Source organism: Salvelinus sp. IW2-2015, unplaced genomic scaffold, assembly GCF_002910315.2.
Source record: "Salvelinus sp. IW2-2015 unplaced genomic scaffold, ASM291031v2 Un_scaffold1439, whole genome shotgun sequence".
NCBI lineage: Eukaryota > Metazoa > Chordata > Actinopteri > Salmoniformes > Salmonidae > Salvelinus > Salvelinus sp. IW2-2015.
The window spans coordinates 226,632-240,493 of NW_019942909.1; the positions used below are offsets into that span (position 1 = coordinate 226,632).

The 13,862-nt window shown below is 41.0% G+C and overlaps 1 protein-coding gene across 1 annotated transcript in view; it reads left to right on the plus strand.

The window, feature by feature from the left end:
• The window catches only part of LOC111964481 (unconventional myosin-XVIIIb), a 75,043-nt gene that overhangs the window by 54,621 nt on the left and 6,560 nt on the right, over positions 1-13,862 (plus strand). The window contains 7 exon segments of the mRNA XM_070439150.1: positions 4,893-5,054; positions 5,208-5,321; positions 5,483-5,599; positions 5,705-5,788; positions 5,938-6,075; positions 6,285-6,470; positions 11,020-11,153. Coding sequence (XP_070295251.1) covers positions 4,893-5,054; positions 5,208-5,321; positions 5,483-5,599; positions 5,705-5,788; positions 5,938-6,075; positions 6,285-6,470; positions 11,020-11,153 — 935 coding nt within the window.

The window sequence follows — 13,862 nt, forward strand, 5'->3', positions numbered from 1 at the left end:
GCACGTAGACACACTACACATTACGCACACACACAAACACGCAAACACAGGACATACACCACAACACACACACACACACACACACACACACACACACACACACCACACACACACCACACACACACCACACACACACACACACACACACACACACAAAGAAGAGACACAGAGAGACACACTGTTGCACAAAGTCAATCTCAAAGTGCTGCCGAATCAGGCTGGTTTTTCTATTGACGTGCCTCTCGGCCGCGAGTGGGTTTGTGCCCCGTGCCTGTCGTGCCTGTGTGTGTGTGTGTGTGCGCGTGTGCGTGTGCGCGTGCGTGTGTGCGTGTGTGTGTGTTTGTTCTAATCCAGGCAGTGGGGCAGTATAGATTTTCCAGTGTAATGCTCTCAGGGAGATGAATTCAGCATGTCACTTCCACCAACAAGCAATACAAAGAAACCCAATATAGCAGCCAGCCTAAAGCTTCCACAACACCTCATCACTCTGTCACTGCAGGGAGATGTAGAGTCTGTTTCTGTCTCCCCATGTTCAATGCATCAGCCCCACTAACTCACTCACAGCAATCCATAAGTGGGTGTTTCCATAAACTAGCGTACTAGTGAGGATTTTCTACACTGGACAACTTGTTTCAGCTGTTGATAAGTCATTATGATAATAATTGCCATTTTGTTCATGTCATTACATTAAGATATAAGGGGGATCACAGCTTTATTCAATACAATTCACTAGTTGATTTAAATCCTTTATCATAGTTGGTGTCTTGACAGATTTGTCCAAAATCGTGTGACATAAAACATGATGTGTGTGTGTGTGTGCGCGTGTGCGTGTGCGCGTGCGTGTGTGCGTGTGTGTGTGTTTGTTCTAATCCAGGCAGTGGGGCAGTATAGATTTTTCCAGTGTAATGCTCTCAGGGAGATGAATTCAGCATGTCACTTCCACCAACAGGCAATACAAAGAAACCCAATATAGCAGCCAGCCTAAAGCTTCCACAACACCTCATCACTCTGTCACTGCAGGGAGATGTAGAGTCTGTTTCTGTCTCCCCATGTTCAATGCATCAGCCCCACTAACTCACTCACAGCAATCCATAAGTGGGTGTTTCCATAAACTAGCGTACTAGTGAGGATTTTCTACACTGGACAACTTGTTTCAGCTGTTGATAAGTCATTGATAATAATTTGCCATTTTTGTTCATGTCATTACATTAAGATATAAGGGGGATCACAGCTTTATTCAATACAATTCACTAGTTGATTTAAATCCTTTATCATAGTTGGTGTCTTGACAGATTTGTCCAAAATCGTGTGACATAAAACATGACTTTTCTGTCCTTGCATTTATGACAGTGTAAGTTGTCATTAAATCATATATTAAGCATTAATCAGTTAAATTAGATATTGAACTTGAACTCTGTAAGAATCCTGGATCTAGCTGTCAGACAGTTTATTTGTATAGTGATCCCAGAAATGCAGTGTAACTACATAACAGTTGGTGTCTTATGTTAGGCTCTTATGTTAGGCTCTTATGTTAGGCTCTTATGTTAGGCTCTTGTGTTAGGCTCTTGTGTTAGGCTCTTATGTTAGGCTCTTATGTTAGGCTCTTGTGTTAGGCTCTTATGTTAGGCTCTTATGTTCGGCTCTTATGTTAGGCTCTTGTGTTAGGCTCTTGTGTTAGGCTCTTATGTTAGGGTCTTATGTTAGGGGTGAAAACAGTTTTCATGGGCACACTAATCCTAAATAATAAATGGATTGTGAAATCGAATGCTTCACACCGAAAGAGTCACCTTACCTTGATACCTAAAATAATTAAGAATGATACTTGTTGGCAGTGGCAATTTTAGCATGTACATTTTGGTGGGGCAAACAAAAAAATATATGTGTATATGCATGCCAGCAAAGCCACAACACAACACTAAACAATACATGAATTGCACTATAACGGTTTCAAACGGTGCCTATAAATTGTTAGGGCCTGTATAAAGCAGTCCCAACAGCAGAGCTTTCTGTTCAGCACCATGGAGTGAATCCCTACCACTGCTACACCTGCCTATCAGCGGAGCCTTGTCAGTGAAACAGTTATTTCAGCCTCATTTACTGCCTTTTAAAAAACATAGCTGATATGGCTGACTTGCTTAAACAAATGTGGTTTCTACTGACAGTTGAGATACACAAACTATGGCATAAGGGGACGACAAGCGGATAAGATGCAATCTGTAATTTCAATTAAGACAATAATGAGCGAGCTATGACGGACGTAGTCAATATAACTATTTGTTCAGGACTTTTGAAATGTACAGAATTTAGAACATGGGCCGTTCTTACGGTATTGTCCCTGTACACCAAGTCAGAACCATAGGATAAATAAAGGGGGCATATAAGCAGACAATGAAAGCTCTTACAATATTCAATGATGACATTTCTCTAAAACAGGCTATAGGCTACATGTGCACCACCAAATCAGAACAGTAGGCTAAGTTATGAGGGAGAAAGGGACCAAATTATTAAGGTGAGGCACATGGGCTACTAACAGCTTACTACACAACATTAACTTAGTATTACTATCTTAGCTACAGTATACATATCTCCCTGTCATATTACAAAATTTATGCAACAGCATACAATACATTTTTGGACTCACAATTGTGGGAACAATTTGTCATAAAAAAAGATTTAACAGCTTTTTTTTGACAGCTTTCAAGACAACAGTGAACTTGGAAAAAAACAAGGTTGAATCATGACGTCAGTGGTCTTCAGATTGGAGCTTTAGAAGGAGGCCAGAGTTCCCGACTTGGGATTCCGAGTTTGATGACCGTTCAAAACGTATTTTCCCAGTAGGACCTAGTTTTTTTCCGAGTTCCCAGTTGTCTTGAACTCAGTGAAGTCTGAGATTTCCCAGTTCCACGTTTGCAGTTGTTTTGAATGCGGCAGAAGTCATGCTGGATTGACAGCATGGCCAATGTATTCCATCTTTTCTGGCCCATGGTGTTAAATGTTTATCCTTTTAAGCTTGGAAAATAGACCCTTAAACCCAGACTTGGACCACACACCCACTCCACTGAATAGCAGGCTAGTGATTGCTTTGCAATGCTTGCAGTTAGCCACTGATTACTTCCAAACCACTCATTGTTGAATTTGCGATTTCTGATGTTGTGTAATGTTTATGTCCAATGGGCGATGAGCACCGATACCTTTTATCTATCATTTCTCTTGATATGACAAGGATTAAAAAGGATTTTCCAGTAGATTGTCGACGTGATTCATGATGATGACTGCTTGTCCATCTTGCTAGCTAAGATCTTGAAAGTATGATGTTGACATGATCAGTCCAATCAAAGCTATGGTAGATATAACGTGATTTGATGTCATTTTATTTGTGGCCAATGACCTTGAACCTTTTTGGATGGGCACTTCCAATGTAACTCAATGGCAGCACCCAAGGGGCTTGAATTTTCGAGCTCTCCCCGTAGATTTTGAGTTGATGTAGTGTCCCCAGAGTGACAGAACACTGAACCAATCACGGCGCAACTAGAGAACATTACCAACCCCTACGCTCCGTAATTTCCGCTGGCTGCCCCACCACCACAGAAAGCACTGAGCTACAGTAGGCTGAAACACCTGCGTTTTGGAGCTGCCGCATGCTTGTATGTGGCTTTATTAACTCAATAATTTTTTTTACATTGTTTGCAGACTGATATGTGACACGTATTAATGCCAAAATAACATGCAAAACAGGCAACACATTAATTTATTTTAATTTACTTATTTTTTTTAGCTAAACAGGTGGGGCTCAAATGATTTATTCTGGATTTAATGACAACAAATTGATCTGGTAATTAAATAACATGACAAATACATTTTGTTTTCCATGTTACACCTGCAATTTTAAATAATACAAGGGGCTTGACATATTATCTACTTGAACTCAGAACTTCAAGTAGTACTGGAATAGGCCTACATTGAAAATCAGACATTTCCTAAGTTTTGGGTTGAAAAGTCCTTGTAATTATTGTAGCAAATGTACAATTATTCGTGATTTAATTTTGATCTGTTTTTGTGAGAGGTGGCCACTTTCGTTTGTTTCCTGCTGCTTCAACTGAAGGGTGTTGAGCTACTCAGTTTTCTTTGTAAAACCACATGCGGTTATTATGAGAACGACAACATCTAATGTTGGCTTCACCTTTGTTTTCCATATAAATCCTTCCAATTAAAAAGGAACCTGGTTTTAGGTCACTTTCTCATTACAAAAACAACGATGGTGAGATTCAAACAGTGTAATGGTACCGTTATTCATGGGTTTATTATGTGACAAAAAATAGCCATGCATGCATCCAATCTATTTAGTAAGGCAATGTCCACATTATTCTCACATATTTTAGAATGTAATCATAATTTGAATATCAATGCATTGGCAAGGCCTACATTTTTATTCTTCTTAAAGTTGTAATGGCCTACTTTTTCTTTCCAAATATATGGTTTCCATGGTTTCCAGGTGTTTGATGCCATTCCATTCGCGCTGTTCCAGCCATTATTATGAGCCGTCCTCCCCTTAGCAGCAGCCTCTGGTTGTTGTAAACATGTTGATAGAGTTATGGGTCAATTTACATATATTCCCTTTTATTCCGCTAAGTACACATGTGGAACTGCATGAAAATCCTTAAAATGTTTGTTTCAAACCATTTCAATTTTTTTATCCTCATGTCACAAACTTAATCAACAAACGTTTGTTTACTCAATGCCCCAGAGTTCCTCCACTACATGATATAGACAGGCTTGAGGTTGTTTTATTGTAATTTAGGGGTGCTTGTGTGTGTATGTGTGTGTGTCTGTGTGTGTGGTTTAAACAATTTAACATATTACTAAACATTAAACTCTCTTCCTCCCTCTGCAAGGTGGGCCACAGGGACTTTGATGTGGAGAAGAGACTGAGGAGAGATCTGAAGAGAACCCATGCCCTGCTGGTTGATGCTCAGCTACTACTGTCTACCATAGACAACCCTGGACACAGCCAAGCTCCCGGCAGCAAGGAACACATAGAGCGTCTGCACTGCCAGGTACACACACACACACCAACACATGCAAACACACACATACTATGATGCTATGAATGTGGATCAAGGCATGTTTTAACTAACAATTAAAACGTACCCCCCCCCCTCTCTCCCTCTATTGTTCTCTCTGTCTCTCTCCATCTCTTTCTCTGTTAGTTGGAGGAGAGTGAGGCAAGGAGAGCGGAGGTGGAGAGTGTTCAGAAGACTCTGTCCATGGAACTGGAGAATGCTCAGATAGAACTAGAGAACATCTGCAAACACAAGAGTCTGGTGAGATAGATAGAGGCCTCATACTAGACTCTTACTACAAACTGTTACTATATCATTATCAGTGGTGTTCGGGAACTTTATCATCAAAGTGTTACAATCCTACTGTGAGCACAACAGTCTAGTGGAGATAGTAGATTAAAGGTGTGTGTGTTTATGTGTAGGTGGATGAGCAGGTAGCTCAGCTGCAACATGACAAGTCAGATCTGTTGAAGAGACTAGAGGAGGACCAGGAGGACCTTAATGAACTCATGAAGAAACACAAAGCCCTCATTGCACAGGTGTGTATCTCTGCCTCATGGTGGTTTCCAAACCATGTACAAAGACTCTGACAGTTATGGTTTTCAAATTAAAGATCATTAAAACTTTACCTTTCTCTATCTCAGTCCTCCAGTGATATTTCTCAGATCAGAGAGTTACAGGCTGAACTGGAGGAGGTCAAGAAACAGCGACACACACTCCAGGAAGAGGTAAGGACTGACAGCTGAGTAATGTGGGGGGATGGTGAACTACACATGCTGTTAATGTGGATACAAGACTCTGAATAACCTACTCTGACATTCCTCTTGTCCTTCCGCCCCTCCTCTCCTCCTCCTTTCTCTTCCTCTTCTCCCCCCAGCTCGCAACCAGTATGGCCAGGGTGCAGTTCCTAGAGTCGTCCACCGTGGGGCGTAGTATCGTCAGTATGCAAGAGGCCAGGGTGTGTGACCTGGAGAACAAGCTGGAGTTCCAGAGAGGACAGGTCAAGAGGTTTGAGGTGAGGATGTTAAAATGGACAGTAAGCAATCTAGTTGACATATCTTTACACACTCTTTCTGTCTCTCTCATATCTCTTTCTTTATCTCAATTCAATTAAATGTAATGGTGCAATATCGGCATGATGTACATATTGCCAAAGCTGAAATTTAGAAATAGTAGATAACGTTTAAATAATGTCTTACAAAAATATCTTCTGTCTCTCTGTAGGTGTTGGTGCTGCGTCTGAGGGATAGTGTGGTGCGTCTTGGAGAGGAGCTGGAGCAGAGTGCCCAGACAGAGGTCAGAGAGAGAGAGAACAGTCAGTACTTCCAGCAACGCCTCCACGACATGAGACACGAGGTTGAAGACCTGTCTCAGAGAGAACAGGACAGCAGCCGCAGATGCATGGAGCTGGTAACATACACATTCATACACACTATATACAGTGCCTTCGGAAAGTATTCAGACCCCTTTTTCCACGTTTTGTTACATTACAGCCTTATTCTAAAATGGATTCAATTGTTTTTTTCCCCTCAATCTACACACAATACCCAATAATGACAAGCAAAAATTGTTTTTGGGGAGAAAATAAATTAAAAACTGAGATATCACATTTACTAAAGTATTCAGACCCTTTACTCAGTACTTTGTTGAAGCACCTTTGGCAGCAATTGCAGCCTAGAGTCTTCTTGGGTATGACGCTACAAGCTTGGCACACCTGTATTTTGGGAGTTTCTCCCATTCTTCTCTGCAGATCCTCTCAAGCTCTGTCAGGTTGGATGGGGAGCATTGCTGCACAGCTATTTCCAGGTCTCTCCAGAGATGTTCGATCGGGTTCAAGTCCGGGCTCTGGCTGGGCCACTCAAGGATATTTAGAGACTTGTCCTGAAGCCACTCCTGCGTTGTCTTGGCTGTGTGCTTAGGGTTGTTGTCCTGTTTGAAGGTGAACCTTCGCCCTAGTCTGAGGTCCTGAGCGCTCTGGAGCAGGTTTTCATCAAGGATCTCTCTGTACTTTGCTCGGTTCATCTTTCCCTCAATCCTGATTTGTCTCCCAGTCTCTGCTGCTGAAAAACAACCCCACAGCATGATGCTGCCACCACCATGCTTCACCGTAGGGATGGTGCCAGATTTCCTCCAGATGTGACGTTTGGCATTCAGGCCAAAGAGTTTAATCTTGGTTTCATCAGACCAGAGAATCTTGTTCACACCTGTCTCGAAGCTCTACGGACAATTCCTTCGACCTCATTGCTTGGTTTTTGTTCTGACATGCTCTGTCAACTGTGGGATGTTATACAGACAGGTGTGTGCCTTTCCAAATCATGTCCAATCAATTGAATTTACCACAGGTGGACTCCAATCAAGTTGTAGAAACATCTCAAGGATGATCAATGGAAACAGGATACACAGAAGCTCTATTTCGAGTCTCGTAGCAAAAGGTCTGAATACTTACGTAAATAAGGTACTTCTGTTTTTTATTTTTAATACATTTGCAAAAAATCCTAAACCTGTTTTCGCCTTGTCATTATGGCTGTAACGTAATGTAACAAAATGTGGAAAGGTCAAGAGGTGTAAATAATTTCCGAAGGCACTGTACATACATACACTGAGTATATCAAATATTAGGAATATCTCCTCCTTTTGTCCTCAGAACAGCCTCAATTTGTTGGGGCATGAACTCTACTAGGTGTTGTAAGCGTTCCACAGGGATGCTGGCCCATGTTGACTCCAATGCTTCCCACAGTTGTGTCAAGTTGTCTGGATGTCCTTTGGGTAGTTGGCCATTCTTGATACACACTGGAAGCGTGAAAAGCGCAGCAATGTTGCAGTTCCTGACACATTCAAACCGGGGTGTCCTACCACCTACTACCATACCCCGTTCAAAGGCACTTACATCTTTTGTCTTGCCCATTCACCCTCTGAATGGCACACCTACACACTTCTACACTGATTGAAGTGGATTTAACAGGTGACATCAATACGGGATCATAGCTTTTACCTGGATTCACCTGGTCACCTGGTCACCTGATCAGTCTATGTCACGGAAAGAGTTCCTAATGTTCTGTACAATCAGTGTATCCACACAGACATATATATATATAGCCTACACACACACAAACACACATGGATAGATGCCCTTTAACGACCTAACGACCAACAGCGCAGACAGGCACAGCTCTCAGTGAGATACCCACTGTCTCCCCTGCATTCTCTCTCTAGCTTTGCCACTGTCTGGCTGGCTGTGATTAATCCTCATTGTCTTCTCAAGGTTATGGATACACACGTACACCCCATCCCATTCCACATGTCTCTATGACAACCACTAACCACCCCTCCACAGTCAATAACCTGGAGAGCCAATGAGGGCGTGTGTTTGTGTGTCTTCATGCCATATGAGAACTAGTGTGTATGTCATACATTTGAGTGAGTGAGCTAGTGTGTGTGCAACAATGTCTTTGGTGTGTTCTGTGCGTGTGTGTGAGCGAGAGAGCGAGATTACAGGGAAAGTGGAAGATTAATAGATACATCACTCTCTTCTTTCTGTCTCTGTATGAATATGGAAGAATGCTCCTCGAGATAACACACACACACACACACTCTACAGGAAGACCAAGGACCCACGTGTGTGTGTGTGTTGGTGTGTGTGTGTGTTGGTTAGTGCCACAATATATGATGGATGATGCAATGAGGAATAGACTGGGCATGATTATAAGACTTCATCCATTCTGGCCTGTATTGAATAGCATGGATAAACGTACCGTTGGCCTGTATTGAATAACATGGATAAACGTACCGTGCTTGGCTGTATTGAATAACATGGATAAACGTACCGTTGGCCTGTATTGAAAACATGGATAAACGTACGTTGGCCTGTATTGTAACATGGATAACGTACCGTTGCCTGTATGAATACATGGTAAACGTACGTTGGCCTGTATTGAACAACATGGATAAACGTACCGTTGGCCTGTATTGAATAACATGGATAAACGTACCGTTGGCCTGTATTGAATAACATGGATAAACGTACCGTTGGCTGTATTGATAACATGGATAAACGTACCGTTGGCCTGTATTGATAACATGGATAAACGTACGTTGGCCTGTATTGAAAACTGGATAAACGTACCGTTGGCCTGTATTGAATAAATGGATAAACGTACCGTTGGCCTGTATTGAATAACATGGATAAACGTACGTTGGCCTGTATTGAATAACATGGATAAACGTACGTTGGCTGTATTGAATACATGGATAAACGTACCGTTGGCTGTATTGAATAACATGGATAAACGTACGTTGGCCTGTATTGAATAACATGGATAAACGTACCGTTGGCCTGTATTGAATAACTGGATAAACGTACCGTTGGCCTGTATTGAATAACATGGATAAACGTACCGTTGGCCTGTATTGAATAGCCATGGATAAACGTACCGTTGGCTGTATTGAATAACATGGATAAACGTACCGTTGGCTGTATTGAATAGCATGGATAAACGTACCGTTGGCCTGTATTGAATAACATGGATAACGTACCGTTGAACTGTATTGAATAACATGGATAAACGTACCGTTGGCCTGTATTGAATAACATGGATAAACGTACTTGACTGTTTGAATAACATGGATAACGTACGTTGGCTGTTATTGAATACATGGTAAACGTACCGTTGGCCTGTATTTAATAACATGGATAAGTACCGTTGGCCTGTATTGAACAACATGGATAAACGTACCGTTGGCTGTATTGAATAACATGGATAAACGTACCGTTGGCCTGTATTGAACAACATGGATAAAGCCGTTGGCTGTATTGAATAACATGGTAAAACGTACGTTGGCTTGTATTGAATAGAATGGATAAACGTACGTTGGCTGTATTGATAACATGGATAAACGTACCGTTGGCCTGTATTGAATAACATGGATAAACGTACCGTTGGCCTGTATTGAATACACATGGATAAACGTACCGTTGGCCTGTATTGAATAACATGGATAAACGTACGTTGGCCTGTATTGAATAACGGATAAACGTACCGTTGGCCTGTATTGAAACATGGATAAACGTACCGTTGGCCTGTATTGAATACATGGAAACGTCCGTTGGCCTGTATTGAATAACATGGATAAACGTACCGTTGGCCTGTATTGAATAACATGGATAAACGTACCGTTGGCTGTATTGAATAACATGGATAAACGTACCGTTGGCCTGTATTGAATAACATGGATAAACGTACCGTTGGCCTGTATTGAATAACATGGATAAACGTACCGTTGGCCTGTATTGAAAACTGGATAAACGTACCGTTGGCCTGTATTGAATAACTGGATAAACGTACCGTTGGCCTGTATTGAATAACATGGATAAACGTACCGTTGGCCTGTATTGAATAGCATGGATAAACGTACCGTTGGCCTGTATTGAATAACATGGATAAAGTACCGTTGGCCTGTATTGAATAATGGATAAACGTACCGTTGGCCTGTATTGAATAACATGGATAAACGTACCGTTGGCCTGTATTGAATAACATGGATAAACGTACCGTTGGCCTGTATTGAATACATGGATAAACGTACCGTTGGCCTGTATTGAATAACATGGATAAGTACGTTGGCCTGTATTGATAAATGGATAAACGTACCGTTGGCCTGTATTGAATAACATGGATAAGTCGTTGGCTGTATTGAAGCATGATAAACGTACGTTGGCTGTATTGAATAACATGGATAAAGTACCGTTGGCCTGTATGAATACATGGATAAACGTACCGTTGGCTGTATTGAATAACATGGATAACGTAGTGGATCTGATACACGTTGGCCTGTGGGCACACGATTTGGAGTTCCTCTGTGCGGCTCTCCACTCTCTGTCACTCTCCTATGGACACGTCTCGTCTTCTCTTTTCCCTCTTTCCCTCTCCCCTCACTTTCTATTCTCTCTCTCTGTTCTCAGGAGATGCAAGTGACAGAGCTGAGTGCGGTCAGACAGACATTACAAGCTGATCTGGAGACATCCATCCATCGTATCGTTGATCTGCAAGCCGCCCTGGAGGAGGTGGAGTCTAGTGACGAAAGTGATGATGAGAGGTATGAGTGTTTTACTGTGTGTGACGTGTAAAAGTGGTATGAGTGTGTTCTGTGTTTGATGTGGTATGAGTGTGTTACTGTGTTTGACGTGTAAAGTGGTATGAGTGTGTTACTGTGTTTGATGTGTAAAAGTGGTATGAGTGTGTTACTAGTGTTTGATGTGTAAGAGAGGTATGAGTGTGTTACTGTGTTTGAAATATAAGAGAGGTATGAGTGTGTTACTGTGTTTGATGTGTAAAAGTGGTATGAGTGTGTTACTGTGTTTGAAATATAAGAGAGATGAGTGTGTTACTGTGTTTGATGTGGTATGAGTGTGTTACTGTGTTTGACGTGTAAGAGAGGTATGAGTGTGTTACTGTGTTTGATATGTAAAAGTGGTATGAGTGTGTTACTGTGTTTGACGTGTAAGAGAGGTATGAGTGTGTTACTGTGTTTGACGTGTAAGAGAGGTATGAGTGTGTTCTTGTTTGAAATATAGAGAGGTATGAGTGTGTTACTCGTGTTTGACGTGTAAGAGAGGTATGAGTGTGTTTACTGTGTTTGATGTGTAAAAGTGGTGTGAGTGTGTTTATGTGTTTGATGTGTAAGAGAGGTATGAGTGTGTTCTGTGTGTTTGACGTGTAAGAGGAGGTATGAGTGTGTTACTGTGTTTGATGTGTAAAAGTGGTATGAGTGTGTTATCTGTGTTTGAATATAAGGAGTATGAGGGGTTGAGAGGTATGAGAGGATGAGTGGTTGTTTTACTGTGTTTGATGTGTAAAAGTGGTATGAGTGTGTTACTGTGTTTGATGTGTAAGAGTGGTATGAGTGTGTTACTGTGTTTGATGTGTATGAGTGTGTTATTGTGTTTGATGTGTAAAGTGGTATGAGTGTGTGAGTTACTGTGTTAGATGTGGTATGAGTGTGTTACTGTGTTTGATGTGTAAAGTGGTATGAGTGTGTTACTGTGTTTATGTGTAAAAGTGGTATGAGTGTGTTACTGTGTTTTGATGTGGTATGAGTGTGTTACTGTGTTTGATGTGTAAAGTGGTATGAGTGTGTTACTGTGTTTGACGTGTAAGAGAGGTATGAGTGTGTTACTGTGTTTGATGTGTAGAAGTGGTATGAGTGTGTTACTGTGTTTGAAATATAAGAGAGGTATGAGTGTGTTACTGTGTTTGATGTGTAAAAGTGGTATGAGTGTGTTACTATGTGTTTGAGTGTAAGAGTGGTATGAGTGTGTTTACTGTGTTTGATGTGGTATGAGTGTGTTACTGTGTTTGATGTGTAAAAGTGGTATGAGTGTGTGAGTTACTGTGTTAGATGTGGTTATGTGTTTACTTGTTTGATGTGTAAAGTGGTAGAGTGTGTTACTGTGTTTGATGCGTAGAAGTGGTATGAGTGTGTTACTGTGTTTGATATGTTAAAAGTGGTATGAGTGTGTTATACGTGTTTGATATGTAAAAGTGGTATGAGTGTGGAGTTACTGTATTAGATGTGGTATGAGTGTGTTACTGTGTTTTGATGTGTAAAAGTGGTATGAGTGTGTTTTACTTGTGTTTGATGTGTAAAAGTGGGTATGAGTGTGTTTTTACTGTGTTTGATGTGTAAGAGAGGTATGAGTGTGTTACTGTGTTTGAAATATAAGAGAGGTATGAGTGTGTTACTGTGTTTGATGTGTAAAAGTGGGTATGAGTGTGTTACTGTGTTTGAATATAAGAGAGGTATGAGTGTGTTACTGTGTTTGTGTGGTATGAGTGTGTTACTGTGTTTGACGTGTAAGAGAGGTATGAGTGTGTTAACTGTGTTTGATATGTAAAAGTGGTATGAGTGTGTTACTGTTGTTTGAGTGTAAGAGAGGTTGAGTGGTGTTTACTGTGTTTGATGTGTAAAAGTGGTATGGTGTGTTACTGTGTTTGAATATAAGAGAGGGTATGAGTGTGTTACTGTGTTTGACGTGTAAGAGGGTATGAGTGTGTTACTGTGTTTGATGTGTAAAAGTGGTATGAGTGTGTTACTGTGTTTGATGTGTAAGAGAGGTTGAGTGTGTTACTGTGTTTGACGTGTAAGAGAGGTATGAGTGTGTTACTGTGTTTGATGGTAAAGTGGTTGAGTGTGTTTACTGTGTTGAAATATAAGGAGGTATGAGTGTGTTACTTTATGTGTTTGATTGTGTAAAAAGTGGTATGAGTGTGTTACTGTGTTTGATGTGTAAGAGTGGTATGAGTGTGTTACTGTGTTTGATGTGGTATGAGTGTGTTACTTTGTGTTTGATGTGTAAAGTGGTATGAGTGTGTGAGTTACTGTGTTAGATGTGGTATGAGTGTGTTACTGTGTTTGATGTGTTAAAAGTGGTATGAGTGTGTTACTGTGTTGATTTTGATGTAAAGTGGTATGAGTGTGTTATGTGTTTGATGTGGTATGAGTGTGTTACTGTGTTTGATGTGTAAAAGTGGTATGAGTGTGTTATGTGTTTGACGTGTAAGAGAGGTATGAGTGTGTTACTGGTTTGATGTGTAACGTGGGTATGAGTGTGTTACTGGTGTTTGGAATATATAAGAGAGGTATGAGTGTGTTACTGTGTTTGAATGTGTAAAGTGGTATGAGTGTGTTACTGTGTTTGATGTGTAAGAGTGGTTGAGTGTGTACTGTGTTTGATGTTAAAAGTGGTGAGTGGTGTTTACGTGTTTGAATGTGTAGAAATGGGTATAAGTGTGTGAGTTACTGTGT